The following is a 21,645-nucleotide window of genomic DNA, read 5'->3' as shown; positions in this document are numbered from 1 at the left end:
GGAGCAGAAGCGGAAGCTCCTCCAGGTCTCTACCGGCAGCGACTCCCAGAACCACCACATCGGTTGCTTCCTCAGTCTCCGGAATAACGCCGAGGCCGATCCAACGGTCCCAATCGACCGCAAGACCCAAAAGCAAAGGCAAAGATGAATTGAACAATTCGATATCCAGAAACCCGAGCATTGCTCTTAAGAAACACTCTTCCAATCGTGGTAATTAACTACAGACATATTCTTTTCTATTCTATTTTATTGAAAATTCCTAGAATTCTATGCAGTTTTACACGTACAACAACTCAACGATTATAGTAATAACAACGAACAAACAACATCCGCTAAGAAAACAAAATCGAACGGATTAATCTCACCATCAGCATGGGCACTATCCCCGGGAAGATTCATACAATCCACACCGATAGTACCCAAATCAACAAATTCTACTTCGATTAAACTAAAGAATTTCAGCGATGGAGCAATGAACGGAGTTCTCAAGTATTTTAAGCCAAAGAGAAAAGTGTCACATATGCAAGAAGACGAGTTTCATCAATTTCGAATGGCTAACAATGCATTGTTACAATGGAGATTTGTTAATGCTCGAGCTAAACTAGTTACATCGAATACAAAAAAGACTGCAGAGGTACAAAAGTTAAACATCTTATTGAATTAAACTATGCATTTTTGTTGACACGTCCTGATCTTGTGTCGATTGGTTTGCAGGAGACATTGTTTGATGTTTGGGTAAGGATATCATTAATGAGAAACGCGATAGTGGAGAAGCGAAAAAGAGTGGAAAGAGTTAGAAATGGTATGAAGATTATGATGGTTTTAAGTGGGCAACTTAGGTTGTTAGAAGAGTGGGGAAAGATAGAAGCGAAGAACATCGAAGGGGTAAGTAGATTGACAAGAAAACTCACAGGAATATCGATCAGACTCCCTTTGGTTCATGGTGCTAAGGGAGATGTGTTGTCTATCTATGATGAGATGAATGCGGCTATGGATGTCATGAATGATATTCAACAATTTTGCATTATATATCTTCATCAGGTAAAATATAAGCGAAAAAGCAAAACAATAGTCTTCTTATGAGCTAAACATTAATCGTTTTATTTGTGGAAATGCAGTTAGTTGATGCAAGCTATTTTGCGAATGAGCTAAAATTAGTTCTAGAGAATTTACAAAAACAATCCTTGGAAGACCTCAATATATGGGTCTCAAGAATTTCCTTTCTCGAGGTGAGATTCGAGATTTAATATTGACATTGACTTTGAGTTCTATCACTATCGAAGCATGTCCATTTTTGTATTTTGATATTAAAATTTCGATTACTTCTTAAGCTAGTTATGATGTATTTGAAATAATAACAAAAACAATAATAGTAGTAATAATATATTTCTAAGAACTAAGGCTTTTTTGACAGGTAAAAGAGAGGAGTTTAAGAGTAAATCTGATGCAGATGGGACAAATATTTCGAAGCCTAATGAATCAAGATTGTACAAACATGAGGCAATAATTCATGTGCTTAAGAAACAATCTTCATTTCAATTGGTGGATATAACAAGTCGTCTTGTTATGCGCACGACATCACACCCTCCACTTCAACTTTAATGCGTTTCTAATAGGAATCGAACTCTTGATCATTGGTCTCTTACCCATGATTAAATGATGAGGATAAACTAGTCGCAAGAAAGTTTAGTTAGGATGATAAACCCTTAGTACTTATTGGATGCTACTTTAATAGAAACAAAGTTGTATATATGTAAGGAATATCAAACACTGTCAAACACCAAAGCAATACAATTGATGACACAATAAAGGACTTGTGAATGGGAAAATTCGAGGTCTCATCTTCTTGCTTTTAGGCTCAAATATCCTCGGAAGCGCTTGCATTGGTCAGGTCTCTTCTAGGAGTGGTTATTTTCTTTATTTTTCCATCCTAGTTTCCGTTTTTTAATTCTTACATTGATTTAGAGACTTGCTAAGAGTATTATTTACTCATAAAAGGTTAATACAAAGCTTTTCACATGCTATGCATAATTTCCAGGTTGTATCTCTTTATAAACTTATGTATTGAGTCATCTCAGTCTGGGGATTCTACCCGGTCACATGCTCCCCATCCCTTGTACATATATTTAGTATTTCTTCAGATCTGGGTACATATGCACCCTTCATCCAGTTCAAGGAAATTTTGGATTGCCCTATCCTCAACAAGAGTATATAATAAGTGTCTAATATATCTTGGACTTCTTTGGTCATATCAAGAAACAACCTTCAAACGTATGTTTCAACTTCATCCCTCGTTGTCTTGGAACTCGGCCAAATTTATCTTTGGAGTCATGTAGAAGTTGTTGGATCTTCATTTTTTGTCAATTGTTCGTGTTGTTTAGTGTATGAAATTCAGTTTGGTTGGTTTAATTTTAATGCGATTTTAATGTATTGTTTCTCATGTTTACCATACCCTTAAAGGGGCTATGATAGCTGAATAAGAGAGATTCATACTCATGTTTACTATATGGGTTGTCTACTAACAACATAACAAGCCATTTTATTTATTTATCAAAACAAACAAATAAGACTACTGTTAAATGGAGATTAAACTTGTTGTCCTTAACCAACTCATCATTGATTCATGGAAATCCAATCATTTGTAAAACCCAACATTATAGAATCAGATAAAAGAAACTTGAGTCAAATTCTCACTGGTAAACTAAACTCCAACAAGATAGAATAGACATGAAGCTCCATTTCTTTATGATAATATACCTTAAAATCATGAGTTATCATGAGTCCATGGTATAATCATATTCAATGGTTCAAATCACAAAGGCTATGAATTTCAAGATCAAGAAGAGACTTCTTTTCTCCTTTTGTCTCTGTTCTTGAGGAATTGGGGAGCAAATTATAGGTTACCTTTCATCTAACCTATAAATAACTAGGTTACAGGTTTCTGGAATCTCAACCCATTCATTTGTGCATATGCATCAACTCTAGAATGGAATGAATAACTAAAAAAATGTCATCTGTAATTCACATACATGTTCACTACAAGAGAACAGATAGATTACCATATTCATGTCATTTGCTAGCCAGCAGCCTCTTCTTCCCTTGCTTTGACAGAAGTAGACGACTTCAATCTTGTCTGTGAAGAAGAAGAAGAAGATTCAGCCAACCTTGTCTGTGAAGAAGAAGATCCAACCAACCTTGTCTGTGAAGAAGAAGAAGAAGATCCAACCGCTCCTAAAGCATCAAGAAAAAACCTCTTATTAGGAATCACCCCATTTCTATCCATCTCCTTCAACAAATTCTCCAACAAACCCTTCATATTCCCCTTACTATACGCCTTATAAAGAAGCTTATAAGTAGACGAATTAACAGGAACCCTAATACTCGATGCACTTCCAAACAGCTTGTCTGCTTCATTCTGTAAACCATTCACACAATACGCATCAAGCATCACATTAAGGGTAGAAGTCTTCACTTCTTTACCCGATCCCACCATTTCATCGAAAACCTCCCTAGCCCTCGATATACAATCGCAATAACCGTACATCACAATCAAACATTCATAAGTAATGAAGTTAGGAACGTATCCCATTTCAGTCATTTTATTAAATATGAACTCCGCCCTCTCCCTTAACCGCGCTTTCCCATAGTTAGTAATCATGGAATTAAAAGTGGAAATCGTAGGTTTCTCCTTAGAACGAAGAAAGCTCTTGTAGACTTGCTCCATCTTTTCGAATTCTTGCTTCCTTCCGTAAGCATCTATTAGCAAGTTAAACGTGATGACATCAGGCTTAATCTGTTTGCTCTTCATTCGGGAGAGGATTGACTCCATTTCAGTTATCATCCCGTTCTTTCCATATCCATCCATTACGCCGTTGAAAGTGAATATATCGGGGGAGATGATGCTTTCTTCAAGATCTTTGAACAATAATTCAACTTGGACGGTGTTTCGAGCTTGAGCGAAAGCTCTAAGGAGAATGTTGTATGTGACTATGTTCGGTTTACACCTTTCCATTCCTTTCATTTTTTCGAGATATCCAATTGCTTTGCTTAAAGCTTTCGATTTGTCTCGAGAATGAAGATGGGCTGTGATTAGTGCATTGTAAACGGATGTATCCGGCTTGCAGCCGCTACTTCGCATCTCTGAGAAGAGCCACATTGCCATTCTGGTCTGACCTTTCTTCCCCATAACTGATATCAGCTTTGAATATACTCCATTATCTGCCATATACCATCTTTGTTTCTGCATCCACCTGAATACCTAATAATGAAACAAATTGAATCAAGTTCATTTGGATAAAAAAAAGTGTATCAGCTTAATACTGTTGCTACATAAAACCCTAACCTCGAGACACTGAAGCCACTTATCAGTTTTCCCAAGCTCTTCAAAGAGAAGGAAACAATGATCCACCCGCATGACCTTAACGTACTTATCTAGAGTGGTAATCAGCGGTCGCTTGTCACTGAAATTCTTCATCAAAAGAGAAACCAGTTCCTTTGTCTCCAGGATTTTGTCTGTTTTCATACTTGATTTCTTCGCAGGACGGGTCGAAAGACAATAAATTTTGGAACTAAATTGCCTGGAATTCAATATCTGAGCATTAAATCTTGAACTTTGTGATGCGAAATTAGATTTACTATAGGATATAGCCGAAACAGGGGAAAGATGAAGAGAGCAAGATGATATTTCCACAGGCATGTTGTTGCAGTACGGAAGATATATAGTAAGAAATGATATAACCTAATGACGGAAGAATGGATGGCACTGAAATTTCAACTCCTTGAAGAATCGTGGAAACCGAATCTTCCAATCGATGAAGAAATGCTATCGTATTTATCAACTGAATTTCTCCAATTATCATCAGTTTCTTTGTAAGATGGATACGGTAAGATGAAAAAAGAAATTCAACGACAAATGAAGCCAGGAAAAGGCTCTCTCTCGTCCTCCGCAAGCTGGTAGACGATGCGTAGTGTTACTCAAACTGAAACCCCGACGGCGAGAGATGCTAAATCAGCCACCGCCACCAAGAAGAAGCAAGTATCCGATATAATACACTGCCGCTTTACCAGATTCGCTTAAAGCAAAAAAGGGTGTGCCAAGGCAAACTCAGAACCGGAGTTATCCTTGAGTTTTTTTTTGGTAAATAGAGGAAAAAATAAGGGACAAAACCAAACAAGGCCCAATTTTTGTATTATGTGATTTGGACTTGTTTGGAATGTATTTTAGGTTTTTTTTTTAATTTAAGAAATTAACATGACATTTTACTAAGGATGACAATGATGCGGATCAAGGTTGTAGATTTACCGTCTCCTTCCCTGTTTTATTACAAAGATTTTTTTTATTATCATTAATAATTATTAATTTTGAAGAATTCTTGCATAATATCGTTATACCATATTTTAAAAAAAAATATTTAATAAAATAATATGTATTTTTTAGAATATATAGTGTAATATATATAAAAAAAATTATATTATTACAAAGTAAATTTTTATAAATATATTTACGATGTTATCTATTAAATTGTGTTTATTAGTAATTGGACATTTAATTTAATATTATTTAGTAAAAATGTCTAGTTAAAAAATAATACTAATAATAGTCCAAATGAAACAATTCATTATTTTACTTCACATTTAATAAAGTGATGACAAAAATAAGTACATAAATTTCATAGTAAAATTGATTTATTTTATATGAGAAATAATGAAATTGAATAATGATTCTTAATGATCTCTAAAATGGATTCAGATGAAACAATTAATCTAATTAGCATTTACTTCGTCCATTTGCACGAGTAATAATATAAAAAAATTGTGAAAAAAATATTACATTAAAAATGTGATAACATTTTTAATTTTATTTTTAACTGTTTTAAGTTTATGGCGGGTCAACCCACAATCCGACTTAAATATCAATTTACTCTCACATTGCAAAATGATATCTAAAATAATTGATACAGTTTGATTTCTCAACTCATTTAGTTTACCTCTAGAGTCCAATTCTTCCCCATATTATGAGTGAAAGAAAAAATGTAAAGACTACCATTAAAATAGTACAGTTTGATTCCTCAACTCATTTAGTATCACCTCTAGAGTCCAATTCTTCCCCATACTATGAGTGAAAGGAAAAATGTAAAGACTACCATTAAAATAGCAAAAGAGAATTATGACTGATTAAAAACTATTGATGACTGTTGCGTTCATCAAATTTGGTGTTGAATTTAAAATATAAAGTGTTATTAGCTTAGTTGTTTAAAGGGTTCTACTTGTTTTGTTAGGTTGCAAATTCAAATCATACCTATAACATTTTTAATTTTATTTTTAACCGTTTTTAACCCATAATCCGACCCAAGTATCAATTTACTCTCATATATATACAAATTAACCACAGCTCTCGATTCGATAATCCGAACACTTTAAAAATTAAGCATCATTATATATATATATATATATATATATATATTAGTTCATTAAAAAGTTGAACTTATATTGTTCAAATGTCCCGCGTTCATCAAATTTGGTGTTGAATTTAAAATATATAGTGTTATTAGCCTAGATGGTTAAAGGGTTGTACTTGTTTTGTCAGGTTGCAAGTTCGAATTTAACCGTTTTAAGTTTATAGGTGGGTCAACCCAGAATCCGACCCAAGTATCCATTAATTCTCACATATATATTCAAATTAACCACAACTCTTTACCCAATAATCCGGACACTTTAAAAATTAAGCATCATTATATATATATAGATTAGTTAGTTAAAAAGTTGAACTTATATTGTTAAAATGTCCCGCGTTCATCAAACTTGGTGTTGAATTTAAAATATAAAGTGTTATTAGCCAAATTGGTTAAAATGTTATACTTGTTTTGTTAGGTTGCAAGTTCGAACCATACATATAACATTTTTTATTTTATTTTTAACCATTTTAAGTTTATGGGTGGGTCAACCCACAATCCGACCCAAGTATCCATTTACTCTCACATATATATTCAAATTAATCACAGCTCTCGACCTGGTCATCTGGACACTTTAAAAATTAAACATCATTATATATATAGATTTGTAGTTTTTTTAAATTACTTGTTTCTTTGCATCATAATACACAATGCATTAGGTTAATATAAACTGACAGAGTTATTAATTTGTTGGTTGATCTTCCTATAAGATTTGAAACGATTAAATTATATATATAATTAAAAACAATACATATATCAGTGTTAAACTTCCAACCTAATAATATTTTTATACAACATTTTAATTAACTAAGTTAATATGCCTTTATATTTTAAAATGAACATAAACTTTGAAGAGGAATGATAAACTCAACGAATATTCAGCAAAAGCAATACCACGAATCCTACATGGCCTTACCACGTGACTACGAGAGAGAGGAAAAAAATAATTCACCAATTTATTTATTTATCTTCTCCGGCTGCATTTATTTTTGCATTTCTTTCTCTATCTGAAACTTCTCCGGTGTCATTTATTTCTCTTCTCCGGCTACATTTATTTATCTTCTACGGCTGCTTTATTTCTCTCCCTGAAACTTCTTCATGGTATCGTTTTATAGATATAGGGTTTAGATTTTACAAATCTATTTATTTACAGATCTAGTTATTTAGGGTTTAGGGATTTATTTCAGTTCGTTTTTGTATGATTTATTTTAGAACTGTTTGAACTTTCAGGAAACCAGCACTACCGAAGCACCGAACTTGAACAACACAGTAGATGAAGAACAGAACCTAAACAAATTCACCCATGTTGAATCCGAAAGGTACCCGATTGCCCGATTGGTATAAAAAATATACATTTCAATGTGTCAAAATGTCCCGAAACCTACCATTTCTGGACCTAAAATGATGGTTTCGGGACCAAAGAGAGGGTCGTTTCAGGACCATATAGTTTGGTTTCAGGACCTTAGAGGGTCATTTTGGGTCTTGAAAGGATGGTTTCTTGTCCCGAAAACATGATTTCGGGGACCCGGAAGATTGGTTTCTTGTCCCGATGTTTTCGGGACCTGATTGATTGTTTATGGTTAAAAATAGCTAGTATCGGAACCCATAATGGTCGTTTCAGGACCCGAAATGGTATTTTCGGGACACATTATGAATGTTTCTTATCTCGAAACCACTCTTTTTGAACTCGATAGGGTGCTTTCTTGTCCCGAAACCACTCTTTCGAGACTTAAAAGGATGCTTTCTCCCTAAAACTTCTCCATGTATCGTTTTATAGATATAGGGTTTACATTTTACAGATCTATTTATTTACAGATCTAGTTATTTAGGGTTTAAGGATTTATTTCAGTTCGTTTTTGTATGATTTATTTTAGAACTGTTTGAACTTTCAGGAAACCAGCACTGCCGAAGCACCGAACTTGAACAACATAGTAGATGAAGAACTGAACCTAAACAAATACACCCCTATTGAATCCAAAAGGTACCCGATTGCCTGATTGGTATAAAAAATGTACATTTTAATGTGTCAAAATGTCCCGAAACCTACCATTTCTAGACCTGAAATGATGGTTTCGGGACCAAAGAGAGGGTCGTTTCGGGACTAGATAGTTTGGTTTCAGGACCTTAGAGGGTCATTTCGGGTCCTAAAAGGATGGTTTCTTGTCCTTAAAGCATGATTTCGGGACCCAAAAGAGTGGTTTCTTGTCCCGAAATTATGTTTTCGAGACCTGATTGATTGTTTATGGTTAAAAATAGCTGGTATCGGAACCCATGATGGTCGTTTCAGGATCCGAAATGGTGTTTTCGAGACACATTATGAATGTTTCTTGTCCCGAAACCACTCTTTCTGAACCCGATAGGGTGCTTTCTTGTCCCGAAACCGTGCTTTCTTGTCCTGAAACCACTCTTTTGGGACCTAAAATGATGCTTTCTTATCCCAAAAGGGTGGTTTCGGGACCAGAAAGGGTGGTTTCATGACTAGAAATGGAGCTTTCTTGTCCCGAAACTGAGGTTTCTTGTCCCGAAACCGTGGTTTCTTGTCCTGAAAGGATGGTTTTGAGACCCAAAAGGGTGGTTTTGGGTACCGAAAGGGTGGTTTCAGGACCCGAAAGTATTTTTTCGGAACGTATTTCTTACGGTTACACTTAATTTTTACAGTCACATTCCCAGTGTTGGAATGACATTTTCCTCCGAAGAATAACTTCTTGAATTATACACATCATATGCCCACGTAACTGGATTCGGTATTACTAAGTTAGGGAGCAAAAATGTAGGTGGTAAGAGGAAATATTTCAGCATTGGTTGTGCCAAAAGTTTTATGAAAGAATCGAATGGCAAAAATAAGTTTTATCAGCTTAAACCAATAACGAAGACAGATTGTAAAGCAAAGATTAATGTTGTTCGAAATGAAGGGGAATATGTGATAACAAGTATTTCTCTTAAGCACAACCATACATTAAGCCATAAGAGGATACGTCATGTTAGATCCTACAAAGTAATAAACGAAAATGTAAAGATAAGATTGGATACAAACGATGAAGCTGGAATAACTGTGGCCAAAACATTTCAATCCCTTGTAGTGGAAGCTGGAGGGTATGAAAACATGTCTTTCAATGAGAGAACATGTAGAAATTACGTTACAGAAGCATAAATGTTGAGGTTAGGGAGTGGGGATGCTGAAGCACTCACTAATTATTTCTTAAGATTGCAAACGAGGAACTCAAACTTCTTCTACCTTATTGATTTGGACGAAGAATCCCGAATTAAAAACGTGCTTTGGGCAGATGGTAGGTGCAGGGCTGCCTTTGAAGATTTTCACAATGTTATCTCTTTCGATACAACCTATTTGACAAATTGCTATGACATGTCGTTCGCTCCGTTTGTTAGGGTTAATCATCATGGTCAATCCATTTTATTTGGATGTGGCTTATTGTCAAGTGAAGATTTAAATTCTTTCACTTGGTTGGAATGTATGGATGATAGACCTCCAAATGCCATAATCACAGACCAATGTCGATCCATGGCGATTGCAATTGAGAAGGTATTTCCTAAAACTCATCATCGATTTTGTTTGTGTCATATAATGAAAAAACTTCCTATAAAACTTGGAAACCATATTGAATACCATCTAATAAAGAAGAGACTGAAAAACATAGTATACAACTCCATAAATATTCAACCATACGAAGAAGATTGGAATAGACTAATAGAAGATTATCAGCTTGAAGATAATGTTTGGTTGAAATCTTTGTATTTGGAAAGATCTAAACGGATACATGTTTATGTGAAAGGACAATTTTGGGTCGGGATGTCAACATGTCAATGTAGTGAAAGTACGAACGCCTTCTTTGATGACTACGTGCAGTCCAAAACATCCCTCAAACAATTCTTCGAGCAATATGATAGGGCTCTGTTGAGAAATATTGAAAGAGAAAAGAAATTGGATTTTCAATCGTTTAATTATTTGATACCAACTGTTAGTGGATTTGTCTTTGAAAGGCAATATCAAGCATTCTACACTCCAAATATATTTAGATTGGTTCAAGAAGAAGTTAGAGGTTTAATGTTGTGCGACATCTCAGTCAGTGAAGAGGAAGGGTCAACTTGTATATTTAGAGTTGAGAGGAAATCATTTTGGGGGTTAATGGAGAACATGTAAGAGACGTTTCTTACAAAGTGCATTACACCGAAATGGATTGCAATGTGAAATGTCAATATCGATTGTTTGAGTTCAGAGGTATTTTGTGTTTGCAATGACTTTTGTATAAAATTGGGAAAAATATCTGCAAAAACATGACCAAGATTTAGATGATATATATGAGTAAGAATCAGATGATATAAAAATATTGGACTTACAAGATTAGCATTTTTCATGTCTTCGGGTGTTATTAGGAATTGTCTCATTTCTTCAATTATTTGCAAAATACAAGTTTCTGAATCTCTTCAAAAGTCCTGCAAATGAAATCAACATCACAATAAGACCATTGGTTTAAACAACAATGAAAGATATAGTGACTTGCAGAAACGATTGTCGAAAAAACTATTTTTCCATGAGAAGATAATTTACTATTATGACATGTAATGTTTGCCCACGCACCAATAATACCACTTTCAACAAGCATTAATTTGTCATAGATTGAAATTGCCCTATGTTGATCTTGGTATGCTCGATTACATACAAGAATTCCTTATTGAAATCACATAAAGAAGAAAACAAAATAAAAACCACCATTTAGGGACGATGAACAACTCTTTCGGGTCCTGAAACCAAGTCTTTCGGGTCCTGAAACCACCCTTTCGGATCCTAAAAGCAACCTTTTGGGTTCCGAAACCAAGTCTTTCAGGTCCTGAAATCAACATTTCGGGTCTTGAAACCAACCTTTTGGGTCTCGAAACCAACCTTTCGGGTCCTGAAACGACACAAAAAGCTAGTTTCGGGACCTGAAAACACCATTCAACTAAGAAATATAAACATTATTAATTACCTCAAATTCATATCATCTTCATTTACTAAAATTAACCCCATAACGACTTCATCTCGGTAATCTATTTGGGCATACTCGAAGTAAGGTTGATTTATTTGCTTGTTCTTCGTCATATATGGAGATTGAAGGCGTGCTGGAATTTTCATAAGTCACAAGGGATTTTTTCTCCGTTTTTTTAGAGCCACCAATTCTGTTACTTTCACCACCACTTCAAGTACTTCCTCTTTGGGTACTCCCTCTTCATGTAGTCTCTCTTATTGTACCACCACATCAGGTATTACCTCATTGTGACCCGCCTCATTATGACCCGCCTCATTGTGACCCTCCTCATTGTGACCAGACTCATTGTGACCAGCCTCATTGTGACCAGCCTCATTGTGACCAGTCTCATTGTGACTCACAGGTACTTCCTCTTCGGGTACCTCCTCATCGTGTATCCCATCTTCTGTAGTGGGTGTTCGATCTTTAAAGTATCTGTGCATGGCATCCATAAAACGTTTATTATTGTCCATTGATGTGTGTATGATGTGGATGACGTTGTCATACAATGGAGTTGTATCCCATCCGAAACTTAAAGATGCCAAATTTTTCGTGGCTTTGTCAATCATCACTGTATATTTAGAAATCCACATCAAATTCTCTGTAAAATTCATACTTGTTGCGTTCCCAGGTCCTACTGTGTTTAGAGGTGTTATCTTCAAAGGTGGTGGTGAATTCATAGGTGGTGAATTAAAACGTGGTGAATTCATAGGTGTCGCCTACTTAGGTGCTGCCTTTTGAGGCTCAGACACCCTCACATATGCATCCTCTTTCTCCCCCACATCCCTATCCACCTCCTCGTTTGTCCCCCTATCCTGATAGGTCTCTTCGTACTCCCCCTCATCCCCATCTGTCTCCTCGTTCTAAAAAGGTGGTAGTGGAATGCGTCCAACATCGCTTCCACGTCTGAATCCTCCATTTCCCACTCCTTATCCAGCCTAAACTTCAACGCCGTGTCATTCTGTTATGCCTTATTTGTAACTTAGAGTTTATGGGTTCTTGATTTCAAGAATCGAGTTTTTGATCTCTAGGACCGGGTGGGAAATATATAAACAAAGGGCAGCGAAAGGGTTTTGTAGTGAAGAATTTGAGATTAGGGGAAAAGAAGAATCAAGGTGAGAAAAGAATAATGATGGTCTATACCAAACAGTCCAAAACAAAGGTTTAAAACCTAAAATAAAATAGCAATGAAGAACTTTCACAAGAGAATTCAAATATTTATTTTCATAGATCCTTGGGGAAGAAATATCAGCCTTATATAGTTGTTGTCTTGCCCCACAATATTCAGAATTATTGTTGTAACAACATAATAAAATTCGGTTTGAGAAATATAAGAAAAAGGAAACAAAAAACAGAAATATAGCCCAAGTGCACACTAGGACCAATGAAGGGTGCTGGAATTATTCTAAGACTGATGCATTAATTTGGAGACTGTAATATTATCTCCCTCTTCAAAGTTCGTCGCCCTCGACAATAAGACCGTGACCTGGTCAGCTTCTAATTCGCATCCTCAAAACTTCAAAGAGAACTCTTTTATCTTGTTGTTCAGTCTGGTTTTTAGCAGGTCCAGCAAGTGTTGCAGTGTAGGACCGCAATTCTTAAAAAACCTTTAGTAGCATCTGTTAGGATCGGGATCGCCCTTGGAGGACCGAGGTCCGGCTTCTTAAGGGTGAACACTTACACAACAACACAGACAATATTGGTAATAGTGTGGTAAGAGACTAAAACCGCTTCTTAACACTACACAAGCTGTCACAAACCTCTTGAACCGGGTTCAAGTGTAGAAATGGTTTGTTTCAACTTGAAGCAACCACACAGTTCGGTTTGGAGGTTATTTAGAAGATATCGGTTTAAGGAGAGAGTCGATTGGGTTTAAGAGGATATTAGTTATTTCAGTTCGGTTTAGATGTTTCGGTTAGGTTTTAGTGAGTAAACCGGAATATGAAAGTAAATAACACGAGACAGGATTTTATGGATGTTCGGAGTTTAATCTCCTACGTCACCCATTCTTCTCAAACAGTGAGAAGGATATTCACTAATGAATATTACACAACCACAACACACAATCCGAACGAGTAACAGCTCGTCGGTTACACCACTCACAATGATGTAATACAATACTTTTACTCAATGGTAAAATACAAACACAATACAAAAACACTTTCGGGAATTTCAATCACTATTCGAGGTGCTATGTAAGATCTTTTGTTGTTACTTCTCTCTTGTATAAGCTTTTTCGTAGAGATCTCACGCGTATGTTTCTTCGGCACCGTGAGCTTCTATTTATAGAGTAAATATGACAACGGTCATAATTTTCTCTCTCCGCTTGATTGGTCATTTGAAGCCACGCTGGTCAGGTTCAAATGTTGCGTGCACGCTTTGTCATCTTGGACACTTGGCAGCCATGCACTTAGGCCGGCTTGCATTTTTGACACTTGGCATACATGCTCTAGGTCAGCCGCCTGAATCAGATGTTGCTTGTAGAGTTGGATAAACAGTTTCATCATTGTTTTCGTTTCATGCTTCTGATCCGGATATTTTCTTCCTTTGTATTTTCGAGAAATCTTTATATCGTCATATTACGTCATTTTCTCAGATTCCTTGCTTTTCATATTTTTCTGTTGAACTTTTATGATCTTCAATAAGAGTGAGTCAGCTGGATGAATCAACTTTTTTTAGCCGATCCGATTGAGGGAGTTCAGCCGGTTTCATAAGCTATGACCGGATCATTGAGTCAAGTACTTTAGCCGATATGATGCAGTTTGACTTGTACCTGCACAAGAAGATTGAGATTGATTAAGTCTTTTGGCCGGTTAAAAATTAATCTACTTAATTTTTCTAACAATTTCTCCCTTTTTGACTATTTAGAATAAATATTCAAAACTTGTAATGTATGGCCGGTTTCTAAATTAACTGTTGCTTTAACTGACTCAATTAACTCGGCTTTGAGGGTGGTGGTTCTAGCGTCCGTAACGTTGTGCCATTCATTCATTGAAGTGTCAACAGTGTTGGGTCAAATTATTTTGACTGAGTGTTGAAATAATTTAACCATTGAGATTTTGATGATGAAATGACTTATGCGTTTTGATGCAGGTGTATTGAAATCATATTTCAATTAGTTTTATCTCTAATGAGGATAATTAGACTAATTTTAGCATTAGATGCAAAGAATTAGACGTGCAGTCTAACTCAACGGAGTTAGACGTGCAGTCTAATGAATACAAGGAATTAGACGTAAGTCTAATGAATGTATAGAATTAGACGTAAGTCTAATGAATACAAGGAATTAGACGAAAGTCTAACGAATGTATAGAATTAGACGTAAGTCTAATGAATACACGTAATTGGACGTACAGTCTAACATAGCGGAGTTAGACGTGTAGTCTAATATACTTGCAATTAGACGGATAGTCTAATATATCCGGAATTAGACATGCAGTCTAACTCAGTGGAGTTAGACGTGCAGTCTAATGGTTATTGGATAATTAGACGTGTAGTCTAATTAAGTGAAAGTTAGACGTGAGTCTAACTCCTTCAGATTAGTCTGAGGTAGAACCGGAATTAGACGTGTAGTCTAACTCAGTGGAGTTAGACGTACAGTCTAATGGTTATTGTAATTAGACGTAAGTCTAATTCTATTAGACCAGGCAGTCTAATAAACTCTGTTATTAGAAGGGGATGTTTGATTTCATTAGACTAGTTTTCACAATCCGTCTAATGCTCGGCTTAAGCAGTATGCTTGAAGCTAGCATTCGTCTACCCACGTGCTATAGCTGTACCCTACTCCTACTCCACTTTCTAGTGAAGATCAGTACAACAACTATAGGCATCCAACCAACGAATGCCACGTAAGAGAATTTTCCTCAAATTACTTGTTTTGTAGGTACATCCTTGATGGAATATTCGGCGCACTACTAGTGATGTACGACCACGTTCTTTGTGCTCAGAACCTTCTGTGTACAATGGAGACTTTTCAATGGAAGAGTGCCACGTATCATTCTAAAAGATTCGACCGTTAGCTCTTGCTCAGTATTTAACAAATCTCAAGTACAACGGACAACATATAAGAAGAACTATTAGCCTTACGAATTTGCCGATCTCGATCATCTTACTGATATTTTCAAGCCTTTGAATATTCATATTGTGAAGCTGCTTTCTGATTGTACTGTGTGTGAATCAGAGAGAGATAGAATCAAAACACCTTTAGCTGAGTGATATTCTTCATCTTGTAATTGAACAGAAAGTGTTTTGTTCAATAGTGAGCTAAGTGTTTGTAAACTGTATTTGATTCGAATCATTTTATAGTGAATCCTTCCGGTGGTTGGAAAAAGGGGTGACGTAGGACAGTTTCTCCGAACATCCATAAACAAACTGCTGTGTTCTTTCATTTTTGTCATCTTTTCATACTTCATCTTGTGTGCTTCAAACCCAAGTAAACAATTCCGCCTTGAATCTGTTTCAAGTGTTTACAAGTGTTTGCGTAGAATAGAAAGCGAATTAAATCCCTAACAGGATTTCTTTCAAACCATTTTTCATAAGCCTTCATTCTTAGTCAGACCCCTGTCTCTATCGATAAAGCCAATCATATCAATCAACATTATTGATGATACCCTTGATATTCTCGGATGTATATTCGATTTCCTGACTTGGTTGGGTATGAACCGACATTGCAGTTTTCGATTTCTTTTGACCGGTCGAATCATTATCCCTGGAAGTAGAGTGAGAAGTGGACTTACTTGGAGGGATGGGACTATCGGCTTTATCCTCATTTGGATGCGGTTGAGATTCTTCTTGCCGGTCCCCTGCCGTTTTGGAGCATTCACCGATTTTAAAGATTGGCCTACTCTGTTAGTGTTCAAGATGCAAGAGATAGTCGTTGTATATCACTTTTAGTTCTTCCTCCAGCCGATCGATATTGAGAATCGTATCATTTCTCACCTTGTCGAACCGTTCAATCATTATCTTTTCAACCTCGGTTGGGTTCCTTTGAACGTTATCGAAGGCTTCATTTAGTGCTTTCAGCTTGGCTTGTTCATCGATCAGAGTCCCTCTTGCTAAGACCATTGATACAACATCGGTTTTCGCAAGATCGAAAGCTTCATGTTCTATTACCAAAAGTTCCGACCAGTACTTATTTCCCGTAAGATCGGGAAGCATGTGTGAGAATTTGGTTTGACTTCTAACTTTGGCCCAAAAGTGATAAGGACGAACTATTCTTTCAGCCGCTTCATCCAGATGAGTTAGAAATTGCTGAAACATGGCCTCTATTTCCTGTTCAGAAGTCGGAGGAGCTGATTCCGGTATAATTTCGGGTTGTTCTGGTCCCTGAGCAATAGGACCGGTTGATCCATTTTGAGATCCGTTTCCTTCTTGCACCGGAGGATCATCTTTAGCCAAGTCTTGTGTTTCTTTATCACTAGGATTTGAACCTCCCAGCATAATAGATTGGTTGACCGGCCCTTCTTGAGCCGGTTTTGAGTTGAATCTGGTTGGGATAAAATCTCCCACAGCCGGACTAGATGGTTGTCTTTCTTCGTTATCTCCCTCTCGCACCGGAGGGACTTCAATTTCAGTGTTGGCCATTTCTTCGACCGGATTGACTTTTGTTTGATTAGTTGTGCCAACCTGACCTGTTTTCTTAGGAACGCTTGTCACCTCGTCTTCATTAGCACGAGTGACATCTCGTACCACTTTCTCTATAGTATTCCTATCGGATTTAGAGTGAATGGAGTGAGTACTAACCTTTTCAGACGGAGGGGGATGAGGAGATAAGAAATAGAATGTCAACCCTTAAGGAAATGGGTTGAAATAGAGGATCGTACGACCGAGGGGATCGCTCGGATGATCTTCTCTCAGAATCATTGGACTTGTTAGCCGCTTTCTTCTTAGCTGGCTTCCTGGTTTTCTTTGCCACAGACTTGATTCTCGCTGTCTTCTCTTTTGCCTCTATCTGTTTACCCTTATCCTTCGACTCAGCTTCTTTAGGACCCGCACCTTCCGGTGCAGCCGGTTCAGCCTTCTTAGAGCCCCTTGCTCTTGGAACTCTTTCCTTAGCCGGACAATCCGGGTCTATACACTCTCAGCATTCATAATTTTGCAGTTAGAGAGAGGTGTACCTTCACTGATTTGGATTTTAAGGAATTGGAGAATTTTCCCGATCGGTATGGCGTAAGCTTGAACCCGATCGTTTGTTTTAGCAACCACTTCACAAAGTTGCTCGAATAATACACAGCCCCAATCGATTTTGTCACCGAGGACTATGCCCATCATCAATTCGAGTTTTAGCTGGGTCATGTTGTCGAAGTTTCTTCCTTTTCCTTGTAGGGATTTGGAGACAATGTCTAGGAGCCACCGGAACTCTGGCTTTAGTGTCTTCTTCCGGCTGGTGTGATTCATCAGGTCACCTGCATCCTTTGAAAGTGCTTGTCGGACCGCCGCGGAGTCAGCTTCTGATAAACTGGTCCGGAAGTCCCTCCCGACATTTGGTAAACCGAGGGCTTCAGAAAATAGTTCCTCGGTGATCTCAAAGGTGGTGCCTCTCACGGTAGCGGTGATGGTTTGTTTAGTCAGACTCACCTGGCTGAAGAACTCCAGGACTTCTTTTTGATGAAGAACAAACGGGCCAGATAAGAACTTCTCCAACCCAGATTTCCTTAAAGACTTGATCAAGGCCTTGTACTCATTGGTTCCGTTTTCGTCGATATCTTTGAAGTCGACCTGCAATATGTAAGTGAAAAGTGCGTTATCTCGTCCCATGGTGATTGATGAAGATGATGAAGAAGATCGAGAGAAATAAAAATACAGAATTGCTTTGGAATTTTTAGAGAGAGAGAGCGTGGATGAATAATGATTCAACTTCCAATTTATATAATGGCCGGTTTCTTGACGGTTAAGAAACTGAACCGTCACTTGGTTCTTGGTTTTGGCGCTAAAGTTTCCCTCCAAAAGTTACTGTAGTAACTTTTGGCGGTAAATAAGAGTGGTAAATTTGGGCGGTAATTTGGGGGCGGTAAACTGTTGGCGGTAAACTGCTGGCGGTTAATTTTTGAAGTTTAGCCGAATTTTAATGTTTGAGATTTATTGTTTTAGCCAAGGCTTTGATTAACCGGAAGCTTTTAAAGTTTAACCGAAGTTTTGGTAAACCTGAAAATTTTTGTTAAGCTGGAGGATTTAGTAAAGCGGAAGGATCATGTTGAGCCGAATTGTAAGCCGGAATAAGAAGAAAATTGAAGGGTTGTTAGACTTAAAATGATAATAAGAGAGATGGTCATCTGATCGTACAACAAAATGATCGAGATGACTAAAGATGAATCGGTACAATAGAAGTTTATCAACGGCGAAGGTTCATCTCGGTCATCTAAACTGACTAGTCTTCCACTGTGTGGCCGGTCCGACTTTCAATCCTTGCAATCCAGCTTTCCAGCATATCGTTGGTCAGCATGTTTTCCGGTCCTATCGGGATTCCGGGTCCGAGATTTGGGATGACGGAACGGATGAACCGGGTGATTTGAGGAGCAAAGCCGATTCTTCTCCTAAGAGTCGTGATGTGCCCCTTTAGATTGTTGAAAATGAATGTGGCCTAGTTTACGGGTGAGTAACTTGTTATTGCGATTATGAGGTCAAATACTTGGCGAGTGTAGCTTTGATTCGCTATTCGGCCCAGAATGGACCGCTGGATCAAGTCTTGAAGGATTTGTAAATGGGGGGTCAGTTCATCTTTCGAGCCGCAGTATCCAACCTTGTTTCTGCTGCCGGAGAGGATGTGACCATAACGCTCATTTGCTTCAACTGGAGGAGAGGGGAAATCAGAGAGCCCCTCAGTTGGAAGGTTGAACAGTTCTACGAACGACTCCTCAGTGAGCTGGTAGAATTCACATTCTATGTAAGTGGTGATGCTGCCATCATCCCTTACTTAGCATTGTTGAAGAACTCGTGCACCTCCTCTTCGAGGATGGTGGCCGATCCTTCAAGCAATGTTTGAAGACCGAAGAGAATTAAGGGGTCAATTATAACCTTGCTGAGTCTGTTCTCAGACGCGGCTTCGAAGTCGACGATGATAGAATTGTGGATTTCAGTGTTCATTTTGAAGGATAAGTGAAAGGCTGAGATATAGAGATGAAGGTTCAAAGTATAGAGAGAGAGTTGCTTTTGAAATGTGATTTGTTTGAAGAGAAATGGTATCTTTATATAGTGCAGGCGGTTGAGGGCATTTAATGAGAATATTTTGAAAAATCTGACCATTTATGTATTGTCATTTAATGCTTGATGCCTTTTTAAGAGAATAACCTCTTTGAGAAAGGTGCGATGTAGACTGACTAGTCTATCCGGACTAAGCACGCCTTTTGGAAAATGAATAAGTCTGTTCCCAAGAATGATTTGAGATTATTTGGTGTAGAATATTTCAAAGTATTAATGTTTTTATTGACTCAAGATTTGGCTAAAAGAGGAAGGAAATGATTTTCATTAAAAGATGTACTAAACCGGTAGTACAACAAAATTACCGGTTCGGTAAAGTGAAAAGAGAGGATGTCATGAATCTGTTAAAGACAAGAAAAGATTAAACGTTGGATGATCCAACGGTTGAGGTCCTCTTAGCCGTTGCCTTGTCCCATCTGTCGATCATCTCTTGAACTCTCTCCTTGGTTAGCACATGCTTCGGATGGAGAGTGACACATGGGTCGGAGTGAATGTCAAGACTTGCGCAGAAACCGCTCAACTGAAGAGCATAGCCCATCTTGTTGGCGGTGATCATCCTCTTCAGATTGCTGAAGATAATCCAGGACCAGTTGATCGGGGTGCCAACTGTGATGGAAATCATCATCTCAAAGACATGTTGGGTGTAGTAGTAGCTCTTTTCTCTACCCAGAACTGATTTTCCCAGAATCTCGCTCAGAATCTGGTACTTGTAAGAAAGTTAACTTGTAAAACCCCGTGTTTTAACCAGGATATTAGAACTTGAGAACAAGTGACACATTTCTTCAATGGTCACCGGAGAGTATGTAAGATCGGTTACCCCTTCAGTAGGTAAACCACGGTATTCAGCGAAATCTGTCTCGCTGAATAAGAAGGTTTGGCTATAGACTTGCGCCAGGATGATGTCCCGGTGCACTTCTTTTGCAGTCTCAAAGAATTCATCGAATACCAAGTAGTCGATGATGAAGCGATTTTCTAAGAATTTTCTTAGCTCGGTTCTTTCAAGGGCAAGAAACAACTCCTTAATGTCGTACTCTTCATATTGGTAGATTGAATCGAAGTCGGCTAAAAGGATCTTTTTAGAGAGAGGAGAAGTGTTCATTTTGTTTAGATAATCTTTTCTTAAGTATTTTGTTGATAATATTCTTGTGAAATGTTTTGAGATATGAAGGGTTGTTTATATAGCCAAGGTTTCGGCTATGTTAGATATGTGGGCGTGCTTAGTGATGTCATCAAGTAATTAGTGCAAGGTTAACTTGTTTAGATGTACAATGTTTAGTTCCAATGCAATGGTAATGATGGCTAAGGATTTTCATGATTAAAATAAATATATGGACAAAATGTTATTCTTCCTCTCTTGATGATGGACACGTGTCGTCATCTCAATTGAGGTAGACTGTTTTATGATTTATAGGTTCCATTTTCAAAGTATGCAAGGAAACGCGGTCAGCCGTCCCAAGTTAGCCGGAAAACTTCAGTTTACCGAAACCATGATGCATTTTATTGATTGGTTTTCCATGACTGGTTTTATCGAAATGCTTATTCCGGTGTGAAGAAATATCGAAACAAATCGACATTTGTTCAGCTTTGGATTAAACTATCTGTTTTACCAAGTCATTTGAACCGCTCAATATAGATACATGTGATTTGGTAGTATGAATTTGTCATGCATAACCGGAGACATCTTTCCGGTTAGCATCATTGAGTGTTTAATTTCCTAATTAGGTACGGCTTGAGAAACGAGAGCTTCTCCCTGAGCTCATACCCTTGTTTTTCATGATAATGTATGTTTGAGAGCATGCATAGATGTTTATGTCATAAGTTGTTTGCTATCAGTAAGTCCTAAAATATTTATGAAATAAGAAAACTTAACTTCCTGTAGCGGTTTAGTGAAGATGGCAGCCACTTGCTGTTCGGTTGATACATACTCCAGCCAGATGTGTTTTTGTTGCACATGCTCCCGAATGAAATGATGT

The 21,645-nt window shown here is 37.4% G+C and overlaps 2 protein-coding genes across 2 annotated transcripts; one reads left to right on the top strand and one right to left on the bottom strand.

Moving 5' to 3' along the window:
• Positions 1 to 261: 261 nt before the first annotated feature.
• On the top strand, positions 262 to 1,083 carry LOC124939188 (QWRF motif-containing protein 7). Its single transcript, XM_047479691.1, has 2 exons — positions 262 to 634; positions 715 to 1,083. The coding sequence occupies exons 1-2, from the start codon at positions 473 to 475 to the stop codon at positions 1,081 to 1,083; spliced, it is 531 nt and encodes a 176-aa protein (XP_047335647.1). The 5' UTR covers positions 262 to 472.
• Positions 1,084 to 2,971: 1,888 nt separating this feature from the next.
• On the bottom strand, positions 2,972 to 5,113 carry LOC124938479 (pentatricopeptide repeat-containing protein At4g39620, chloroplastic-like). Its single transcript, XM_047478921.1, has 2 exons — positions 4,343 to 5,113; positions 2,972 to 4,258 (listed from the first exon to the last, which is right to left on the bottom strand). Exons 1-2 carry the CDS (start codon positions 4,694 to 4,696, stop codon positions 3,077 to 3,079), a joined length of 1,536 nt encoding a protein of 511 aa, XP_047334877.1. The 5' UTR covers positions 4,697 to 5,113; the 3' UTR covers positions 2,972 to 3,076.
• Between the last annotated feature and the right edge of the window lie 16,532 nt (positions 5,114 to 21,645).

Source organism: Impatiens glandulifera, chromosome 5, assembly GCF_907164915.1.
Source record: "Impatiens glandulifera chromosome 5, dImpGla2.1, whole genome shotgun sequence".
NCBI lineage: Eukaryota > Viridiplantae > Streptophyta > Magnoliopsida > Ericales > Balsaminaceae > Impatiens > Impatiens glandulifera.
Note: the sequence above shows the minus strand (reverse complement) of the source record. Positions and strands in the feature narration are given on the sequence as shown.

Excerpts from the sequence above, each read along its gene's own strand:
- LOC124939188 (XM_047479691.1), top strand. The coding sequence starts at position 473 with ATGAACGGAGTTCTCAAGTATTTTAAGCCAAAGAGAAAAGTGTCACAT. Across the intron at positions 635-714 it reads ATACAAAAAAGACTGCAGAG|GAGACATTGTTTGATGTTTG; the intron begins GTACAAAAGTTA and ends ATTGGTTTGCAG.
- LOC124938479 (XM_047478921.1), bottom strand. The coding sequence starts at position 4,696 with ATGCCTGTGGAAATATCATCTTGCTCTCTTCATCTTTCCCCTGTTTCG. Across the intron at positions 4,259-4,342 it reads AGTGGCTTCAGTGTCTCGAG|GTATTCAGGTGGATGCAGAA; the intron begins GTTAGGGTTTTA and ends TTTCATTATTAG.